We start from the raw sequence: 23,668 nt of genomic DNA on the forward strand, positions 1-23,668 counted from the left end.
TATAGTCTAGTCTATAGTCTAGTCTATAGTCTAGTCTATAGTCTAGTCTATAGTCTAGTCTATAGTCTAGTCTATAGTCTAGTCTATAGTCTAGTCTATAGTCTAGTCTATAGTCTAGTCTATAGTCTAGTCTATAGTCTAGTCTATAGTCTAGTCTATAGTCTAGTCTATAGTCTAGTCTATAGTCTAGTCTATAGTCTAGTCTATAGTCTAGTCTATAGTCTAGTCTATAGTCTAGTCTATAGTCTAGTCTATAGTCTAGTCTATAGTCTCTAATCTAGTCTGAAGTCTAGTCTAAAGTCTAGTCTAAAGTCTAGTCTATAGTCTAGTCTATAGTCTAGTCTATAGTCTAGTCTATAGTCTAGTCTATAGTCTAGTCTATAGTCTAGTCTATAGTCTAGTCTATAGTCTAGTCTATAGTCTAGTCTATAGTCTAGTCTATAGTCTAGTCTATAGTCTAGTCTATAGTCATAGTCTATAGTCTAGTCATAGTTAGCTAAGTTAGTCTATAGTCTAGTCTATAGTCTAGTCTATAGTCTAGTCTATAGTCTAGATCTATAGTCTAGTCTATAGTCTAGTCTATAGTCTAGTCTATAGTCTAGTCATATAGTCTAGTCTATAGTCTAGTCATATAGTCTAGTTCTATAGTCTAGTCTTTAGTCTATTCTATAGTCTAGTCGTATAAGTCTAGTCTTAGTCTAGTCTTATGATGTCTATAGTCGAGTCTATAGTTAGTCTATAGTCTAGCTATAGTCTAGTCTTATAGTCTAGTCTAGAGTCTAGTCTCTAGTCTATAGTCTAGTCTATGTATAGTCTAAGTCTAGTCTTATAGTCTAGTGATAGTCTGAGTTTATAGACTATGTCTATAGTCTATTCTCTAGTCTTGTTAGTATAGTCTATCTATCAGTCTTATCTATAGTCTAGTCTATAGTCGAGTTTATAGTCTAGTCTATTGTTACCCTGTAGTCTAGGTTATAATATAGTCTTTAGTTAGCCTGTAGTCTAGGGTATAGTCTTTTCTGCAATTGTATAGAAGTTATTAGTTTTATCCCACTGTATATTTTTTAAAATTTTATAAATAATTTTTTGTGAAAATACTTATGTAGTTGCACTCACTCTTTTGCATACTTACATTGATCATACATTTTTTTTTAACTAAAATAACTTTCGTTTTTCATTTTTCAATGAGATTTTTATTAATTATTTTCGGTTTTTTTCTTCTTGGCCCTAAAAGAAATTTCTTTTATTGAAATTGTTTTATTGTTTTAAATAACAACATGATCATCATTATCATCATCGTTAACAACACTTGATGATAAAGTAGGAGTTTTCATCTCATTATATTAGATATGACTGAATGGAGAGTTTTAATTATGATTTTTCTTTAGACATACTATACCACGACTAAAATGGACTTATGTAAGAAGGCCCCAAACAAAGAAGGTACTTGAATAATTGGTACTTTTTAATTTATTTTAATTTTGTTGTTTTATTATTATTAAATTTACTTAGCTACGCATTTTATGGTGTGAACTTTTTGATTTGAGAAATTTTTTCATTTTAATAAAAAAGTGAGTCTATTGTAATAATGCACATGTTTAAGTAGAGTCTAGGGTAATCTAATTAAAAATGTTGCATTGAAATTTAAATTTATTGTTGTCTTGTGATTAGTGAGTGGTTTTTGAAAGGGTTTCTGTAAGTTATGTAACTTTTTTAAAGAAATTCTTATGTAGTACTTTCTCATTAAGTTTTCTTATAATAGTTTGGAGAAAACTGACCTTTGATAATATAACTATTTTAAGATAGTTTGAAAATATTACAAAATTAGAATGAAATTATGGTCACGATCACTAAACAAGTTTAATCTTTAATGTTTAGTATCAAATTGAGATTATGATCAGCAATTGATCAAGTACAATTAAAGATCTCGATTTATGCAGAGGATCAAGAGCTCATGATCAGTAATTGCTCAGACCTAATCTGCAAAAGTGTTAATCTCTAAAGAGTCTCAATCAGTTTCCAAATCACTCTGCGATCATTAACTAATTAAGGTTATTTCTAATTATGATCACTAGTGATCATTCTGTACATGTTTAAATCATTTATATATTGACTCATTGACAAAGAATGTTTAAAATTTAAAGTTTTTAAAATCTTTATCTTTTAAAATTTTAAGATTTATGTAATTTTTTGTTAAAAATAAATAAACTTTTTTTTTCCCCCAAATGTCATAATATTTATCTTTAATAGATTTATTATTATTTTTATGATTCTCATATAATATTTTAATTTTCTTTTATTTACATTTGTCATGTCATTTTACCGACAACACTTTCATTTTCTACAAAACTTTTTTTTTTCATCATTAAATTTGGCAAAAACAAAACAAAACATTAAAGAAATGTTTCAATTTTATCTAATAAAAAACTAAATAATAATAAAAATAATAATAAAAAAAAACTTTATTAACCCAAGGTGTGTTTTGTCATCATTTACCTACCCAAGCTATATCATACTCTTGTGATGGAAGCTGTAGATGCCAAAACAATTTCGGAAACTGGCAATTTGTTTTGCTAGTTAGAAACAAAAATTTCTTTAATGAAAACGAAACTTTGTTTTTTTAGAAATATTCATAGTAATTTAGCAGAACTGACATCACTCACCTGCTAATATTTTGTTTATTTTTATTTTCTTTAGTTTATTTTAACATTTGTTGTTAATCATTTTATGTAAAAGAAAGTGAGTGTTGTTGTTTAGTTTTTTGTTTGTCCGGCTTTCATTTAGTCCAACACGCAGGGTGTGTTTAGTCAATTTCATGGTGCGTTCATTAATTTACTCTGGCGGCTTTAGATCAAATGATGACATTGATTTGCAAGTTAGTTGTTGTTGTATTAATTGACTTAATAAATTTATTTAATTGGTGTCATCAGTTTTGTAAAACAACTAAAAGGTAAAAGCCCCTAAAAACAACATATAAATAACTTTTTGTTGGAATTGTTGCTTTTATAGGAAACAATCAAGTCATGTTCTTTATTAAAAAAATTATCAATCTGTGATCGTTTATTTATAAATATAACAAAATATGAATTTTATTAAGAGATTTAATGAATATAATTTATGATCATATTTGATCAGTATGTGATCTGTGATATTATTTAATTATCAAGCCCAGCGTATGGGTATGATCACTAATTGTTTAAGATCAATCTCGAGTAATGATCAGCAATTTATGAAGATTAGTTTTTGATCACAATCTTTATTCGCCAACTAATTTTACCCAATTCATGACTACGATCAATAACTGATCAGTCGTTAAACAAGCTCTCAATCGCCATCTTTATATGAATTGAAGTTCAAATCATTATAGTTCAATTTAAGTGATCACTTTAAGTAAGTGATCACAGATCAGCAATTATTCAAAATCATTTTTTAACTATGATCGTCACATGCACAAAACCTAAATATGGCTACGATCACTAATTGTTCAAGATCAATTTCGAACAATGGTCAACGATTTATCTTTAGTCTTTATTCTCTTATTAATTTAACCCAATCAGTAATAAAATGATCAGCAACTGATCTATTTCAAACGGTGACAAGGATTTGTCATAAATTATGCTCAATCTACGATCGCTACCTTTAGTTGATGTGAAATTAAAATTGCTGTACATATGGCTATGATCACATACTGTTCAAGATTATGCTCGAACAACGATCACTAATTTATCCAGTTTAATTTTTGATCACAATCTTTAATCATTATCCACTTATTAACTTAATCCAATTCATAAATACAATCAGTAATTGATCTACTTCAAACTGTGATATGCCATAAATTCAGCTCAATTAACGATCGCTGTAGATCTAGTTCAGTTTAAGTGATCACTATAGGTCAGTGATCAAGCTAAAATTTTGATATTTTACTGATCCAAAATTTTGAAACCTTAATCAGTAATTACTCAATATCATTTTGAAACTATGTTCGTCACTTCATCAAGCCTAAAATATGGCTACGATCCCTAATTGTTCAAGATCAATTTCGAACAACGATCACCAATTTATCAAGTTTAATTTTTGAGTCGTTAATCAAGCTTAATTTACGATCACCATATTTATTTGATTTGAAGTTAAAATTACTGTAGACGTATTTCGGCATAAGTGATCACTATAAGACAGTGATCAGTAATTATTAATGATTACTTTCTAACTACGATCGCCACTGGATCAAAACATATCACTAACTGTTCAATCTCGAATAATGATCATCAATTTATCAAGCTTACGTACAATCGCCATCTTTATTTGATTTGAAGTTGAAATTGCTGTAGATCTTGTTCAATTTAGGATCAGTCCTTAATAAATCTCAATCTACGATCGCCATCTATATTTGATTTGAAATGAAAACTTCTGTAGATCTGGTTCAGTTTAAGTGATCACTATGAGACAGTGATCAGTATTTATAAAAGATAATTTTCTAACTACGATTGCCAGTTGATCAATCTCGAATAACGATCATCAACTTATAAAATTTACGTCCGATCACCATTTTTATTTGATGCTGAAATTGCTGTAGATCAAATTCAGTTTAGGTGATCACTATAAGTCAGTGATCAAGCTCAAATTTTTATCACGATCTGATCTCGTGTGGACGTATTCAGTAATTGATCGAGCACAATTTTAAAATTAATCTTATTTAATCTGAAATTTGGATTCTGGATTGGTGATTCTGGTCAGTGTGTCATGATTATTTCTTTACAAACACATTTTCTAATCGATTTGTGATTACGATCAAATTCTATGTGTGATCAAGATTAGTAATAGATCAAGCTCAAACTGTAACCACGATCATTGTGTCAAGTTCTACATGTTTACACTGACGATCTCTCAAACTGTGATCGGGGAGATCTATCATTAAGTGTTCAAATTTAATTTGTAATTGTGATTAAGGCATCAATTGATCTTTTTTAAATCTGTTTTATGATCAATAATTGATCACGCCCAAACTGTTCATCAAGTTATTTCTGATGTCACGACCGATTTATGAATTGATCAAGTTCATCTTAAGATCTGTAATTGATTAGATTATTCTGCAATTGCAGTTACAAACCGATCGTGGTGAAAGTGTAACCACAATCATTTGATCAAATTCAATTTACAATAACGACAACAAAATGTGGTCTGCATTGATTTTTATCAATAATTGATCAAATTTAATTTGTAATTACGTTCACTAAATAATTTGGGATTATGATCACCAATTCTTCAATTCGTAATGACGTCAAAGTCTGGTCTGCAGTGACCTTTATCAATAATTGATACAAATTTATTTGTTATTACGATCACTGAATGATCTTGCTATTTTGTGGTTATGATCACCAATTCTTAACGACGTTAAAGTCTGGTCTGCAGAGATCTCTATCAATAATTGATAAAATTTAATTAGTAATTACGATCACTAAATGATCTTGCTAATTTGTAGTTATCATCATCAATTCTTCAATTTCAAATAAATTGTGAATAAGAACGTTGATTAATCATGTCAAATCTGTGGTGATGATCAATGATTGATCAAGCCCAAACTGTTCATCAAGTTGCATCTGAGGTCACGACCGATTTATAAATAGGTCCACAAATACATCAAGATCAACTTGAAATTCATGATCAGTTATTATTGATCAGAATTATTTTGCAATTGCGTTCTCAAACCGATCCAGTTTATATTATGTTTATGATCAGCAATTAATCAAGTTGAATCTGAGATTATTTTCCGAACAGGATCACGAATTGTAATTCAGTCAATTAAGTAATTGATCAAGCGCAACTCTTCGTTGATTAAACCCCTTCAAAATCCAAGTTTTTATCAAAAATTTTAAAATTTCTAAACACTTTTCAGATATTTTGTTCCCTAAAACATCCATAAACAGATTATATAACATTTTTTCCCCCATAACTTAATAAAATCAATTAAAAGTTTAATCATTTCGAAAACTGTAACTTTTAAAAGATAAACATCTCATTTTCACTTTCAAACAAATCAATTGCTAAATTAAGTTAATTTTTGTTACACACCAAACAAAAAAAAGGTTTAATGAACCTCATGACAAACGTATAAATAGTTGTCATTTTGCATGTAAATTACCTTTAATTACTATTTAATACCTTTCATGAGTACGAGTATGACACTTTAGTTTCTTCGGTTTTCTTAAATCGAGAAAAAAAAAAAAACGTTTTCTTAAAACTCATGTTGAAAGTGAAAGCTATTAAATCGAATCAAATTGTATTAAAACATTATTTTTTGTTAGTGCAAAAATACCAACAATCATTAATTTACACATTTAAATAGATGAAAAGGTTTTGTTAATGTTTCGATAAATTTTCTAAGTGAATAGTAAATTATCAATTATTTAGAAAAAAGTAATAAGAAATCGTAATAATGTTATTTATAACAATTATTTATAATTTCTTTAATTGTGGGTTTTTATAGTAATGTTGTATTTAGTTATTTAATAAAAAAGTAATTTATTGCTATTTGTATAAATATTCATAAATAAATTACTATTTATTTAGAAAACACGTAAATGTAATTTATTTTGGTAATTTTTTTAAAACAATAATTTTTTAACTATCGCCAGACAATTTTATTAAATTTAAATGTGCTCTGGTTAAAAAAAATAAATAATCAAGAGAATAAATTAAAACGCAACTTTGACCATCGTCGTTTAAATGTAGATATGACGTTTAAATCAGCTAAAAAGAGAAGATTTTACGAGAGTAAATTGAAGTTGTCAATGTTGTGTTTGTGTGAAGCGAACATTTAATGTTCGTACCCCCTTAAAATGTTTAGCTTTCTTTGGTTTAAAATTTAATTTAAACTTAAAATTAAGAAATGATCTTATTTATGATGCGCCTTAAAGTATGTTAAACTTTTCTATCTTTGCAGTAATGTTTGATATGATATGAAAATAAAACGAAAGATACTTTTAGTTATTTGTGAAGAGGAATTTCATCTTTACGTCGTAGTCCTTAAGAAAACTAATTTGTGATCATGTTTACTATCAATTTCTGACCATGATCAATGGCGATCACTTACAGCTCCATCAAATGTTTGATTATGATCATTAATCAAGATAGGCTCATTATTGCGATCTCTAAATGATCAAGCTTGTTTTGTGTTTGCGATCAGTAACTGATTAAGTTACTTTGGGGTTATGATCTTAAATTGATAATGATCTTTTTGATCTGTGTAAGCGATCGATCACTAATTTATCGCGTTAATTGAACAGAATCACTTTGTGATCAATGTAATCTTCAGAAAATTAAATGTTTGCTTATTTAACGTTGTGATCATGATCACTAATTGATGAAACTAAATTCGTAATGGCGATCAGTCAATACTTCATTAAATGTTTGATTATGATCACTGATTTTTGAAAGTATTCTATATTCAAAACCATCTTGTGATCATGATTACTAATTGCTCAAACTAAGTTCGTTATCGCGATCACTAACTGCTAGATCATATCTTTAGTTATGATCACTGATTTTCTCAAACTCGAAAAGATTTTACTAACTAATCGAGTTAATTTGTGAGTATGATCTTTAATTAAACAGAATCACTTATTGATCAATATAATCATTTGAAAATTTAATTTTTATTTATTGATCGTTGATCCTATATTATCATTTATTGATCTAACTTAATCCTTAATGGCGATCACTTACTGCTCCATTAAATATTTGATTATGATCACTGATTTTTGAAGCTAATGAAATCATGATTACTAATTGATCAAGCTAAGTTCTTAATTGCGATCACTAACTGCTCCATCAAATCTTTGGTTCATTGATTTTTTTATTCTTAAACAGATTATTGATCTGTGTTTGCGATCACAAACTAATCGATCACATATTGATCAATAAAATTAAAAGAAAATTGTATTTTTCTTTCTTTAACATGGTGATCATGATCACTAATTGATCAAACATAATACGTAATTGCGATCACTAAGAGCTCCACCAAATGTTTTACTACAATCACTGATTTGTCAAGCTTTTGAAGCTTAAGGGAATATCTACATGATCATGATTAACCAACTGGTCAAGCTTAGTTCTTTATTGCGATCATTAACTGTTTCATCTTATATTTGATTATAATCAATGATTTTTCAAGCTCAATTCCTTAAAGAAATTCAAGAAAAGTCGTGTTTTTGTCAAAGCCAGGTTGTGCATATGATTACTAATTGTTCAAGCTAATCGTAATTGTGATCACTTACTGCCCCTGCAAATCTTTGGTTATGATCACTGATTTTTCAAAACCAAATGGATTTCTTATTTATATTCGCGATCAATTAGTGATCGCGAGTTAATTTTGATTGATCTTAAGGAAATATAATTTTTCTTTACTTAACTTAGTGACCATGATCACTAGTTGATCAAGCTAATCTGTAATTGTGACTACTAATTTATCAAAAAAAAAAAAATGCTTGGATATGATCATTAATAAATTAAGCAAACAATTTATGAATAGGATCACTAAATGATCACTAGTTTTAAGTCAATTTTAACAACCAATCATGTAAAGTGTTCAAGATCACGATCACAAATAAATCAACTTAAATTTTTGATCGCTATCGGTATAGAAATCAATTTTTCAATTTAAAATCTCAATCAATTCCTAAAAAAAATTAATTTATAAGTCTTAATTGTAGATGACGATCACAAATAAATCAACCTCTATTTGTTATCACGATCGGTAACAATATCAGTAAATTATAATGTTTAATTCGAGATCACGATCACAAATATATAAATCAACCTGAATTTCTGATCGCGATAAGTAAGTGATCAGTTCTTCTACTTTAAATTGACTAAATATCGTTGCTGCAAGCTAGTATGTGATAATATGCATGATCACTAAATGATAAAGTACAATTTAAGATCATGATCAATTTGCAAGCCGGATCAATAATTGTAAAAGCTTAATTTGTAGTCATGATCTGTCATTTCTCGGGCTTAATCTGTGATGTCAAAAACGGCCGATGTTCCAGTTTTGCACTTAAAATGTTTCCATTTTTCATTAAAACAAATTCAAACACAATGACATTTGTTAAATTTATAATATTTTTTTTTTTAATTCGCTTATAAATTAAATTTTAAATAATTAAATTTACATTACATTTTGTGTGATTTCAATTAAAATTTTGTTTTTAATCAAACTTACAACTTAATTTAATAGAAATAATTAAAACAAAAAACACTATGGATTATAACTAATCTTTTTTTCTCTAGATGCCTGGTAAATATGTAAAATTAAATGATGTGCGTTTTACTCAGTATTGCATTTTGTGTCCAGTCGTTACCTTGATTATACTATTAGACCTAAAGGGTCTACAACCATGGACACCCAAGTCTCAAGTATAACCAAAGAACAAGATTGATTTTTTTTGTAAATTATGCTGAGCATAATTTATACATACTCGTTTCTTCGTACCAATCAAATAATAAATAACTATTATTTAAATATTTAAAAAAAAATTAATAAAATAATCACCCAAAATGAAAATTGTGACAAAGAAAAATATTGCATCTAAATTTTCTTAAACAAACAAGAAAAAATTATTTATAAATACTAGAATATAATAATAATAATAATAATTAGTATTAGACTATAAATTAATGTAGATTTAAAATAAATAACTGCATGAATAGATTAAAATAAAAATTAAATAATATCGTGATATACAAAATACAAATTACACATACAAATACAAATAACTATAGATACAACATTCATTTCGCATTAACTTAAAAACGATAAATAGAAAAAGCTAAACTTAAATGCTTGCGCGGATTTCAGACCCGGCCTCTTTAACCAAGTTTAACGGTAATAACTTGACCACTATTGCGCTCAACATAACTATACTAGAATTGTAAAATTTGATTTATCCAGTCTCTGAACTCGGAGATTCTTGTATAAACACCCGGTTGATTAGCCTCCGCACAACCAATACCCCATGAAATAACACCGCCCAATTGGAAACGTTTATCGGATTCTCGCTGCAAAACCATGGGACCACCTGAGTCACCTAAAAGTAAAAAAAAAAACATTATAAAATCTTTCCAATTATATAACAAATTCCAAATCTATTACCTTCACATGAATCATAACCACCCTTCTTCCAACCCGCACATATAAATATATGTGGTATATGTTCTATATAACCCGCTGCTCTATACATGGACTCACAAATGGTATTATTAATAACGGGCACTGCTACCTCTTGCAAAACACTGGGTAAAGGACCATCTTCATAGAGACGACCCCAACCAGTTACAAAAGCTGTCTGTCCTATAAAGTCCTCATCATTTTCGGGCACACATACGGGTATAATATTGGGTTGAAATACTACCGGTTCATAGAATCTGTCATAGAAAAATTTCATTAGTTTTCTTTAGTTAAGGAAATTTTATATCTCAAACTTACCTTAATAAAGCTAAATCGTACTCGAAAGTTCTCGGATCGAATTGTGGATGTGAGGCTACAATTTGTACACGTCTTTCTTGATAACCATAGGGTTCTTCCTCTTCGGCTAAATCATATTCACCCAGTCGCAATAGAAGATCAGAAGGTGGTACACTAAGGGGAAGATAAAATGTAAAACAAAATGTTAGACTCATTTCTTATACTATAGTCTTATATATAGTCTAGTCCTTATGCTTTCTGAAATTTTCAACTGATCTTCGAACAAACTTGACCCAAAAAATGTTTGAACTAGTGGTAAAAATGTAAAATTTTAACAATTGCAGAATAGTGTAGATAGTTTCTTCAAGTCAAATAAGATCTATTTAAGAACAATTGGTGGAGCTACGACCAATTATCGGTCGATTCGAAAATACAAAACACTTGCGTGTTAACTTTTGTTCCTATATGATTATTTGTTAATGAATTATGTGCGTTTAACTGAATTTCGGAGGTGGACCTATGGGAGCTATGATGCCTTATGGACCGTCTCGGAAAAATATATTCAGATTTATTCGATTCAAATTTTATTCTGATATCATTTTTAGTTCATAAATTATTAGGTGATTTTCGGGAGTGGACTTTATATGGGAGCTATGAACAATTATGGGCAGATCCGGGAAACAAATGCGATGAATAATTTGTACATTTGTACGGTTATTTGTTAATGAATTATGTGCGTTTAACCGATTTTCGGAGGGTTATTTCAAATGGGAGCTATGTATAACCTATTATGGACCGACCCGGAAAAAATTTCGTATTATAATTTGCACTATATTCAAAAAAAATTTCGTGTTAAAATTTGCTCCGATACGGTTATTTGTTAATGAATTCTGTGCGTTTAACTGATTTTCGGAGGTGGACCTTATATTTGAGATATCCCCTATTATCGACCGATCGGGATTTATATGTATTCAAAAAATATTCGAGTTGAATTTTATCCCGATATCACTATTAGTTCATGAGCTATTTACGATTAAAAGATTTTGGGTAGTGGACTTTATATGGGAAATGATCAATGACCAATTATGGGCCGTTCCGAAAAAAATTTTCATTGAACAATTTGTATATTTACGTGTTGAATTTTGTTAATGAATTCCGAATATCGGTTAAACAGATTTTCGGAAGTGGACCTTCTTTGGAACCTACGGTAAATTGTGGACCGATCCAGGTTTTAGTTGGTAATACAATTTCTAAAGGCATTAAATTTATATATGCAAAATTTTGTGTTTATACCGATATTCTAGGGGAAGTTATAAACAATAAATCCATTTTCCGGGAGCATGTAAATTTGAATGGGGGCTATAGGGAATTTTTAACCGATTCTAATAATTTAAACCGTGCTAATCTATGTTCCGAAAAAATCCTGTGACGCTCAATGTTTTCATGGGTAGTTTCGGAATTTTGTTCATATCCCCGTTCGTTATGAACCGATATTTTAAATAGAAAACTTCTCGAAGGCATTTCCAATAGAATTATTAAAGATCTAAACCCCGAAGATATCTACGGTCTTCCAAAAATGTATTTCAATAAATATACCGATAGACGGGCTGACATAGCTTGATCGATTTCGCTATATATAAGGATCCAGAATAAGCATATGTATATACATTATAAGATCGAAAAAATATATTGTATACACGATGGTGATTCACTTACTTATCAACACAATGAGCCGCTGTGATAGCCCAGTTTTCATTCAACAAAGCCGCTCCACATTTATGTAAATACGTCGAAGTACGCCATTGTCTTAGGGAAATTTGCCAGGGCCAACGACCAAAAGCGGCATTAGAACCACCAACAATACGAGGTTCAGGGAACATGCGACGACCACAAACTGAAAACAACATAAAAAATAAACATTTAATTAACCAAACTACAACAACTATAAACTGAAAGAAATTCAAATTAACCTTGTCTATAGTCAACACCTTCCAAACCGGTAATAGGAGCCGATGTAGTGGAATTAAGATTTACGCTTTCCGTAGACACTTCTTCAGTGGTGGTAAAACCTGTAGGTGATATCGTCGAACTTGAAGGCGTGAAACCTTCAGTGGTAAATTGTGAGGAAGAGGATTCTGTTGTAGAACTTAATTCTGGTTGTTTAGGGGCTTCGGAAGTGGAGGTTAAAGGTTTTGCTGTTGTGCTAGAACTATCGGCAATTGTTTCGGTTGTGGAGCTGGTGGTTGTAGAGCTAGAGGAAGTTGTTGGTTTAGCCATACTAATCGGTTTTTGTGGTGGTGATATGATAACTGTGGTATTGTTCATAACAGCACTAACACTAGAGGAAACCGAAACATCCATTTCTTCAAAGGTAACATTTTCCGAGGAGGGTTCTGAAAATTAGATTTTTTTTAATAAAAACAATTGTTAAATGTTTAACATTTACACTTACCTTCCACCTTATTGTGGGTATTTAAGGGAGCCTCACTGGTTACTGGCACCCAGTCGGATATAATAGGTTGATTTGAATCTACTGGTTCTCCATTGATATTGGTCCATGTTACTAAACCTGGTTTGTGGGTAGTAGAACTTAGTAAGGGCTTTGTTGTGACTTTAAGAGTAGTTGTAGTTGTTGGTGCCTTTGTAGTGCTGCTAGTGGTAGTTGTAGTGGTTTGTGGTGTGGTAGGTTTCTTTGTGGTCGTTGTGGTTGCTGCAATTTTTTCCTCCTCAGTTGTAGTTCTGGGTGGTGCAGTAGTAGTTGTTGTTGTGGTAGTGGTTGTAGGTTTTGTTGTAGCTTTAGTTGTCGTTGTTGTAGTAGGTTTAGGCACTTTAACAATACTAGCTGTTGGTTTGGGTCTTGGTCTTGGAGCTAAAGTAGTTTTATTTGTAGCTTGACTTGTGCTACTAGTTTGGAAGGTTTGTGTTGTGGAAGTGGTATGATTAGTTGTTTTAACATCTGAGATTGTGGTTATAGCAGCTGCCGTGGTGGTGGTTATTATTGGTCTCCTAGTAGGTTTAACTGTAGTTCTCTTAATGCTTGTGGGTTTCTTTGTAGTTGTAGGTTTCCTAGTAGTTTGTGGTTTAGGTTTTATTGTTGTGATTTTGTGTGTTGTTGCTGCAGCTGTGGTGCTGGTTGTAGTATCTTTAGGTTTTGTAGTTGTTGCCTTAGGTGCTGTGGTTGTAGTTGTACTGCTGCTGCTTGTTGTTGGCGGTTTTGTAGTTTTGTGTTGCACTCTTTCTGTGGTAACAAAATCAAACACATTTGTTGCTTCTGTGGGAGTAAAGGCAGTGGTTTCTACTATTTGGTAGGTAAATAGCTTAGTAGGTGTTGTAGTCATATCTATGGGCAATTCATCTCTTTGTTGTGTTGCTTCTGTGGTAGTTAGCATAGGCCGTTTTGTAGTAGTAGTGGTGCTTGTAGTTGTGGTTATTCTTTTAGTTGTGCTAGAAGGTGTAGTTTTCTTTTTTGTGGTTGTATTGTGAGAAGGTTTTGCTCCTCCTGTTGTATATTTGGTGGGTTTTGCTGTAGTTCTTATCACAAAATGCGACTGTTTGTGTGTAGTTTGTTGGCTAGGTTTATAAGTTGTGGTCGTTTTTAAGGGTTTGCCCGTATTCATGTTGGTTTCCAAAGTAGTGGGTCTGGGGGTATCATTCATAGTGGTAGTAGCAAATGTTTGTGTTACGCTATTTAGCATTTGGGTGACATCTTGTTGGTTTGCTAAACTGGTACTACTGCTACTGCCAGTAGTGCTGCTGCTGCTACTACTAATACTACTACTGCTAGTGAAGCTTGTATTGCCATGTTGATGCAGAGGACCTAAAGTGGTGAGCTTAAATAATGCACTGGTGGGTACTGTGGAAGATTCTGGTGTAAAATGATGAGAAATGGTATTTTGATCTATGCTATTATCAGCTATTTCAGTTAATTCCTCTTCCTAGAAAAATAAAAATCCAACAATAAAATTTGCTCTCTTAAATTCAATTAAAATACCAACTTACTTTAATATCACAGCATGATCCAAAATAGAAACGATCTATGCAGGTACCCAAATGTGTACCATTTTGTTTGATACAGTCAATAGCAAACATACACACACCAGATCTGCCCGATTTTCTTACTATACAAGGTAAATGTCTTATATTTCTGCCAGATTGAACTGAAATGAAGAAAGACAGGAAGTCATTAAAACCAAATTAATATAATTTTTTAGAAAAAAATGTCTATTTTGTATATGATTTATTAAAATTTAGACACATTGTCTATATACAGCAGATTTTCAAAACTCCTAAAATAGAAAACTAAAAAGTCTTGCTTTTGTTTTTCTTTCTCCATTTTTCTTTCTTTCCAAACTGGGTTATATTTCGGTATTTTGATTATTCTTTCCTTTTTTTATATATTTTTATTGCTTTATCTTTAAGTAATTTCATATAATTAAAGTAATAAATTTGAAAAATAACTTCCTCCAATGTGTGTATGTATGTGCTGTGCTATGGATATGGGGAAAATGCTATTGGTGTCTTTTTCATTGTCAGCGTTGTCTAGATATTAAGTTGTGGTTTGTTCGTAGCTGTAAAATGCGGTCACTCAACGGCTAACTGACCAAAGCTATTTACAAGTTGAGAAACCAACCTCAGCCAGCCACTTAAGCAAACCAGCAGCTGCTTTGCAAATTATTTGTTTTATTGCCTTAGAAAGAAACCAAAAAAAGTATATATTGCTCATCACTATTTCCAGCAGCAGCTACTCATCTGCAACACCATTATTATTGTCATTGCCGGCATTATTATCTTTTTTTCTTCTCATGTCTTTTTGCCATATATTACTTTTATTTCAGTCATTTAGTTAAGCGACTTGTAAAAATTTTAAACTCTAAAACGTTTGCTTGCAAAATCAAATTTGTGCTAAAATATTTGCTTAACAAATACTTCAAGAATTAAGCGGTTTTATGCTTAAACAAGTGGAGATATTCATTTAACCATTACCAATACGAAATAAACTGTCAATAATTTAATAGATTTTTTTTTGCTTTGCCATGGTTTGCGATAAAAGCTATAAACACTGGTAGAAAAATGTTGGTAAACATGTTTAGTATGGTCTATAGTTAGGACTATAGTCTGGCCTATAGTTAGGACTATAATCTGGCCTATAGTCTGTATTATAGTATGGACTATAGCCTGGTATATAGTCATGACTATAGTCTAGTTTAAAGTCAGGACTATATTCTAGTTAATAGCCTGGACTAAAGTTAGTACTATAGTCTATACTAAAGTAAGAACTATAGTCTAATCTACAGTCTGGGCTACAGTTTGGTTTAAAGTCTGGACCATAGTCTGGTCTATAGTTTGTACTATAGCCTGTACGATAGTATGTACTATAGTCTGAACTAAATTCCAGTATGTAGTCTGAACTATAATCTAGTCTATTATCAGGACTTTAGTCTAGCCTATAGTCCGAACTCTAGTCTGGTCTTGTCTAGTGTATAGTCTGGACTATAGTCATGACAAGTGTATAGTCTGGACTATAGTTTTGTCTACATTTTACTCTATAGTCTAGTCAATAGTCTTGTCTATAGTGTACTCTAAAGTCCAGTCTATATTCTAGTCTATAGTCTAGTCTGCTGTCTAGCTTATAGTCTAGTCTATAGTCTAGTTTTTAGGTTGTACTAGTAAATGGCCTAGTTGATAGTCTAAAGTCTAGTCTATATTATAGTCTATAGTCTACTCTATAATCTGCTATATAGTCTAGTCTATAATATGTAGTCTATTCTATAGTCTAGGTTATGGTCTAGTTTATGGTCTACTTTATGCTCTAGTCTATAGTCTATTCTGTAGTCTAGTTATGGTCGAGTCAATGGTCTAGTCTTTAGCCTAGTATATTGTGTAGTCAATAGTCTATTCTGTAGTCTAGTCTATAGTATAGTCTATACTTAAGTTCACAATCTATTCTGTAGTCTTGTCTATAGTCTAGTCTATTCTATAGTCTAGTCTATGGTATAGTCTTTAGTTTGATCAAGTTTAGTCTAGTATATAGTCTAGTCTAAAATCTGGTGTATAGTTTAGTCTATAGTCTAGTCTATAGTCTAGTCTATAGTCTAGTCTATAGTCTAGTCTATAGTCTAGTCTATAGTCTAGTCTATAGTCTAGTCTATAGTCTAGTCTATAGTCTAGTCTAGTCTGGTCTATAGACTAGTCTATAGTCTAGTCTATAGTCTAGTCTATAGTCTAGTCTATAGTCTAGTCTATAGTCTAGTCTATAGTCTAGTCTATAGTCTAGTCTATAGTCTAGTCTATAGTCTAGTCTATAGTCTAGTCTATAGTCTAGTCTATAGTCTAGTCTATAGTCTAGTCTATAGTCTAGTCTATAGTCTAGTCTATAGTCTAGTCTATAGTCTAGTCTATAGTCTAGTCTATAGTCTAGTCTATAGTCTAGTCTATAGTCTAGTCTATAGTTTAGTCTATAGTTTAGTCTATAGTTTAGTCTATGGTTTAGTTTATAGTTTAGTCTATAGTCTAGTCTGTAGACTAGACTATATACTAGTCTATAGTCTAGTCTATAGTCTGGTATATAATCTAGACTATAGTGTAGTCTATAGTCTAGTATATAGTCTAGTCTATAGTCTAGTATACAGTCTAGTCTATAGTCTAATCTAAAGTCTAGTCTACAGTCTAGTCTATAGTCTAGTCTATAGTCTAGTCTATAGTCTAGTCTATAGTCTAGTCTATAGTCTAGTCTATAGTCTAGTCTAGTCTAGTCTATAGTCTAGTCTATAGTCTAGTCTATAGTCTAGTCTATAGTCTAGTCTATAGTCTAGTCTATAGTCTAGTCTATAGTCTAGTCTATAGTCTAGTCTATAGTCTAGTCTATAGTCTAGTCTATAGTCTAGTCTATAGTCTAGTCTATAGTCTAGTCTATAGTCTAGTCTATAGTCTAGTCTATAGTCTAGTCTATAGTCTAGTCTATAGTCTAGTCTATAGTCTAGTCTATAGTCTAGTCTATAGTCTAGTCTATAGTCTAGTCTATAGTCTAGTCTATAGTCTAGTCTATAGTCTAGTCTATAGTCTAGTCTATAGTCTAGTCTATAGTCTAGTCTATAGTCTAGTCTATAGTCTAGTCTAGTCTATAGTCTAGTCTATAGTCTAGTCTATAGTCTAGTCTATAGTCTAGTCTATAGGTTAGTCTATAGTCTAGTCTATAGTCTAGTTTATAGTCTAGTCTATAGTCTAGTCTATAGTCTAGTCTATAGTATAGTCTATAGTATAGTCTATAGTCTAGTCTATAGTCTAGTCTATAGTATAGTCTATAGTATAGTCTATAGTCTAGTATATAGTCTATTATATAGTATAGTCTATAGTCTAGTCTATGGTTTAGTCTATAGTCTAATTCTGTAGTGTAGTCTATAGTCTAGTTTATTTTGTTTGATCTGGTCTACTCTTCTAGCTTTTAAAATTCGAATCTCTACAAAATGTATACTAGACCATAACAATTTTATAAAAATTTTGTTTGACCTAGCCCACTGTAAATTATAATTTATCCTTTGCTCAAGACATGTTATGTGTTATTTTTAAACACTTTATTTAAAATTCTTATAAGTGGTTTTCTTTTTTCAAGATATATTTAAACAAATTTTAGTGAAAGTTAATCGAGAGTAATAAAAATTTGATTATATTCATAAGAAAATAATAATTTGCAAATTAACAAAACGCCGAACCAAAATTTTGTGTAAATATATAATTAACATAAAAGCATTTAGTTTTAAGACGTATTTTTGGTGAAATGTTAATATTTATTTTTGAAATTTAATTAAAATCAGACAATATTTGTCAATATTTTGGTAAAAATAAGAAATTTTATTAGCATTTTTGAAAATTTAAAAGAGATTTTTAACGTTTTTTTCTGAACATATTCATCACGTGCAGACCTATTTTTAATGTGCCCTGTAGGCTTTAACATTTTAAAATTTATTATTATGTTAATTATGATTAACAGTAAATATTAATATTAAAAGTTTTTGTTTTAAAATTTATACTTGTTAATATATGAAAATTGACAGCAGATCATTGTTAGAGATTAACATTAACTTCCAGTCATAAAACAAGACAACTTTTTGATCTTACTTTAACAATCTTTCTCTTTCTTCCTCCAAATAAAACTCCCCAACCAGACAAAGTGGCAATTTGTATTTTATCGTTCTGCAATTAAGGTCAACTAAGTTGAAGTCTTTAAAATTCATACACAAAAGTTGCTTTTGGCATCAGCCAAGTGATCTTGACAGTTGTCAAGAAAAGTTCATAAATTTTATTTGAGATCTTAACGTTTGTTTTGTGTTTTTCTTTTTAAAAAAGAACGAATTTAAAGATTTTACAAGAAGATAAAGAAAATCTGAAAACAAAGTGAAAGGAATTGGGAAAAAAATTTCATTTTATTTATACAAATATTGTTATTTATTATTGAGAGTGGGGAGTTTTAAAAACTTTACTTTTGAAAAAAAATTAAAAGTAATTTTCATTATAATTTACTTGCAGAGGAAGAAGTTAAGAAAAAAACAAGTTTAACAAACAAAAACATGTTAAAAATACTATTATTAAAAGTATTCAAATCTTGTTAATAATTTGTTTATATAAATTACTAATAATTGTACCAACGAGGGTGGTTTGAAAAGTAATTTCAAAGAACAAGTAATTCTTTAATACTCTTACTTGTTTAGAATGTTACAAAATTTGCCAAAAGTTTTAAAAATTCTGATAACGTTTATTTACTTTTCAAACTGCCCTCGTTTAGTTAATACCATCCTCTATGTATAAATATTAACAACTACAAAAACCAATGAAACTAGAAGGAAACATAGTAAAAATATTCGTAATATGTGAAACAGCACGCGACCTACTTTCATTGTGACAACCAAAACAGCAAAAAAAAAAAAAAAAGTTTAAACAAATCGAAAAAAAAACATTCACTTACTCACTAAAAACAACAATAACAAAATTCAACACCTTCAAGATACAAAACAATAAATTTACTCTCTTCTACACGTACCAGTACCTACATAGAGTACAACATACTCGATACATACTTAGATACATACATACATACATGTTGAATTTAGTCAGTAGTCGAGTCAAGTCAAAAAGCACCCACAAAAACCACCACAACTACAACAACAAACAAACAAATGTATTGAAACCCCATATACCATATTCAAATTCTTACATTCTCAACACCAATACACCTTCAATATGCCCCCCCCCCCAATATGCTATCAAAACCAAACTAAAGTCAGCTTTACTTTCTGCTGCCAGCAGCATTGCTGCTGCGTTTGCAATTGCTGTTGCTGCGAAGCCTGTTTATTGCTGGCTTTCGTTGTTGGTGTTGTAGTTATGTTTGTTTAATGTATTTTTTTTTTGTTAATATACATCAGTGTTGCTTGACCTAAAAAACTAATATTTTAAATATGTAATTTTAAAATGAACTGCTGCTGGCAGTCAAATACACTCGACTTAGCACTGATTTGGTTTAATTTTTTATAGTTTTTTGTTGTTGTTAAACACAAATTGTGTTCTTTTAGCATACAAATAAATGCATGCGCAGTGCGCACTAGACTTTCAATAAACTGTCAGCAAATTCTTATTGGTTGTAACAACAACGAAAAAAAATTTAATATAATTTATTTAAAGGAAAATTCCCGGAAAACACTTATTTAATTATGGGTAATTATGTTGATCCAATACATATATTGCTTTACAATTTGTAGGAAATGGCGTTTAAAGGTTGAGGGAGTTTAATTTGACAAATTGAGACAAATTGAACTAAATTTTATTTGAATCAACAACTTGCAAATGACTCAGCAAAAACTCGGTAACGACTTAATTATCTTATAATAATGATCATTACTAGAATAAATTACTAGAAATATATAATTAGCAAAACCAGTTTTTGAACTATTGAGTAGTCCTCGAACTATTCTACTGATTAGTTTACGGACTAATCCTTTCCTTAGTCTAATCCATAGACTAATGAAAGTATTAGTGTACTAACTAATCTACTGACCAGTCTATTGCATGGTCTTTCGACTAGTCTGTCGAGCATTCTATTGACTAGTTTTAATTGGTAATTCTATTGATAAGTGTATTAAGACAGAGGACTTGTCAACTGACTGCGGTCTAGTCAATCAACTGGTCTATAAACTCTTCTACTGGTCTATTGACTAATTTATAGACTGTTTTATGGATTAGTCAATAGACTGATAAAAAGTAGTAGTGATTAGTATATGGAATTGTCAATTGATCAATCTATCGACTTGTTTTGATTGGTCATTCTATTGATAAGTGTATTCAACTGGTCTATAAACTCTTCTATTGATCGGACCTTTGACTGGACTTTGATTAAACAAAATATTAGTCAATAGACTGATAAATTGACTAGTTGATGCAATATATCATTAGAAAATACACAAGCCAATAGTACATAAACTAATCCGTTGAATAGACTATAATAGTCAATAGACTAGTTAATAGGTGTTCAATAGACTAGTCCATAGACTGGTCTATAAACTAACAATAGACTAGTCATTGGATTAGTCCATAGAATAGTCCATAGACTTGTTCATAGAATAGTCTTTAGACCAGTCTATAGACAAGTGATAAGACTAGGTCATGGACTAATCATTAGACTAATTTGTAGACTTGTTGATAGTATAGACCACAGACTTATCGTTATACTAGTGATTTTACTAGTCATTGGATTACCTCTTCGACCAATCATTAGATTAGGAAATTGTTCATTGACTATTCAATAGTCTAGTCCATTGCTTTTAGATAAATACAATAGAATAGTTCATAGACTATTCGATAGACTGGTTAATTAAATTCACGGACTAATTGATAGTCGAGTCCGCAGACTAAATAGGCACTACAGCGTTTAGTTTAATAACTATTATCTTGACAATTATAATGTCTAGTCTAATCAATAGTTTATCTACTAGTCTAAAGTAGAGTATATGCCTACGGACTGGTCTAATGACTAGTCTATGGACTGGTCTAATAACTACTCTAAAGACTTTTATATGGATTAGATTGTTGATTAGTTACTCAATAGATTGGTCATAGGTAGGTCTATAAACAATGCGTTAGACTAGTCATTAGATCTGTGATTGGATCAGTCAAAAGACTCGTTCATAGAATAGACTTTAGACTGGCCCATAGACTGGTCCATAAACTAGTCAAAAGACAGGTTCATAGACTAATCAATAGGATAATATTATTACACGACAGATTATAGACATGTACTTGTGGATAGACTGGTCAATTGAGTCAAGTCCCCGGTATAATCAATACACTGGTCCACAGACTATTCTACAGACTATGGACTAGTCCAATGACTAGTTTATCCACTACTTAATCTAATGTCGAGTCTATTACCTAGTTTAATCACTAGTCTATTGTTCAGTTTATGGTCCAGTATATGGAATAGTCTATTGATCTATGGCCTAATATATCCACTAGTCAATTGAAAAATCTATGAACTACTCTACTGACTAGTCTTTGAACTATGGACTAGTCTAAGAACAAGTCTAAGAACTATTTTATCGACTAGTCTGTGGACTGGTCTAAATACTAGCCCGACTATAGACTTATCTATTGTTTACTCTACAGTATATTTCTACCCTACACCACTATATTCGAAAGGATGTTTGCGGTGATGTTTGTAACATCCAAAAGTATTGGTCATTCACCACCCACCTTAAAGTATACTAATTGACTCAGAAACACTTTTTGTGTCGATTAAGCTTTCTACGAAAATTGGCACAACTTAATCTTGCATAAGTCTTAATAATACTGCCGATGATCGGTCTTAATGATCGGTCCTAATTAGACTCTAGCGGCTATACAAAGTCCCCTTTAGAAAATGACTTGAAGCTGAATAATTTTCTTATAAATACTAGTATCATGATGAAATTTTGCATAAATAACTTTATTGTACACATAAATCTCTCTACCAACATTTTTAAGTACAGACCCAAATTTACCTTTGTCCCCTTTTAACCCCTCTTTTTAAGAATATTACTTTTTTCAACAAATTGTTAAAATATTTCCGAATTAAAACAAAAAAAACATCTTAAATGCTTTATTATTAAAACAGTAAAAAAATCATACTTTTTAACATACTACTTATTAATGTAGAGTATCATACGGTCGACTATGCATTATTAATAGTTTTTATTTTTTTTATGAAAATTTTTTACTTGAACAAAAATTATTTCCATTAATTAACCTGCACACAAATATCTAATAATTTGAATGTATTAATAACTTATTAATAATTTAGTCATTAAATTTAGAAAAAACTTTCAAACGAAGAAAACGCAATTTTTACCAAATTTGGTAGACAATAAACAAAAGTAGCTTTTTATAAACATAAAAAAAGTTTTGTTACACAATTGTCCAACTATAGTTAAGGGAAATTCCCTAGTAAAAGTAAATACGTTTAATAGTTTAGTAAATATTTCAATCATAGGAAATAATAATTTAAAATTAAATGAAAAATTCAGAAAACATATTTAAAAACTATTTTGTGATATTTTCTTATAACTTGTATGCTTTCCTTTAGAAAAAAATTTTTCTCAACTTTTCATTGATTTCTAAAGTATATTTGTATTAAAATAGTTTTTTGTATTCTTTGATATTTTCACACGCTGCCTATACAGTTCATTATTTTAAACCACTGTGCCGTAATGTTAACAACTTCCTCTAAAGAAATCTTAGAAGGAAAAAAAAAAAAAAAACACAAGAACAAAAAGAAGAATATCAATTCACACGTTAGAATAGAATCACAAAACATGTTTGAAAAACAAAAAAAAAAAAATAAATATTTCTACATTCATTTGTATCAGGGGTTCGTTCGTTGATATGTACGGTTTGTTTGTTTTGCTAATGAACTTGTAGCACTTGTTACGTACAAATCAATTTTAACATTTCAGGTGCTTTTTGTGTTAGTGCGCTGTGCTGCTAAAGATTTCATGTAACTTTTAATGTTTAAGAAAACCAGTTGCTAGAACTTTGACAAAGACAAAAAAGTTTAAAGGAATAATAGAAATAGAGCAGGTTTCCCCCTTAAAGCCGGTAGGAAATGTTATTTTCTTTTAGTTTAGGAATTTTCTTTTTCAAATTGCTTGTTCTTTTTCAAATTGTATTGTTGTGGCTGTAACTTTA

General features: G+C 30.3%; 1 protein-coding gene across 1 annotated transcript in view; it reads right to left on the reverse strand.

Annotated features, from left to right (window-relative positions):
- Nucleotides 1–9,437: 9,437 nt before the first annotated feature.
- Nucleotides 9,438–23,668, reverse strand: part of LOC119601367 (serine proteinase stubble) — a 34,783-nt gene continuing 20,552 nt past the window's right edge. Inside the window, exons 3-9 of the mRNA XM_037952282.1 lie at nucleotides 14,462–14,619; nucleotides 12,915–14,397; nucleotides 12,433–12,855; nucleotides 12,179–12,356; nucleotides 10,484–10,636; nucleotides 10,151–10,422; nucleotides 9,438–10,085 (exon numbers count right to left, since the gene is read on the reverse strand). Coding sequence (XP_037808210.1) covers nucleotides 9,922–10,085; nucleotides 10,151–10,422; nucleotides 10,484–10,636; nucleotides 12,179–12,356; nucleotides 12,433–12,855; nucleotides 12,915–14,397; nucleotides 14,462–14,619 — 2,831 coding nt within the window. The 3' untranslated portion in view covers nucleotides 9,438–9,921. The remainder of the gene's footprint in view (nucleotides 10,086–10,150; nucleotides 10,423–10,483; nucleotides 10,637–12,178; nucleotides 12,357–12,432; nucleotides 12,856–12,914; nucleotides 14,398–14,461; nucleotides 14,620–23,668) is intronic.

Source organism: Lucilia sericata, unplaced genomic scaffold (assembly GCF_015586225.1).
Source record: "Lucilia sericata isolate MDLA Ls3-8-SP2 unplaced genomic scaffold, ASM1558622v1 Contig000159F_arrow, whole genome shotgun sequence".
In the NCBI taxonomy this organism is placed as follows: domain Eukaryota; kingdom Metazoa; phylum Arthropoda; class Insecta; order Diptera; family Calliphoridae; genus Lucilia; species Lucilia sericata.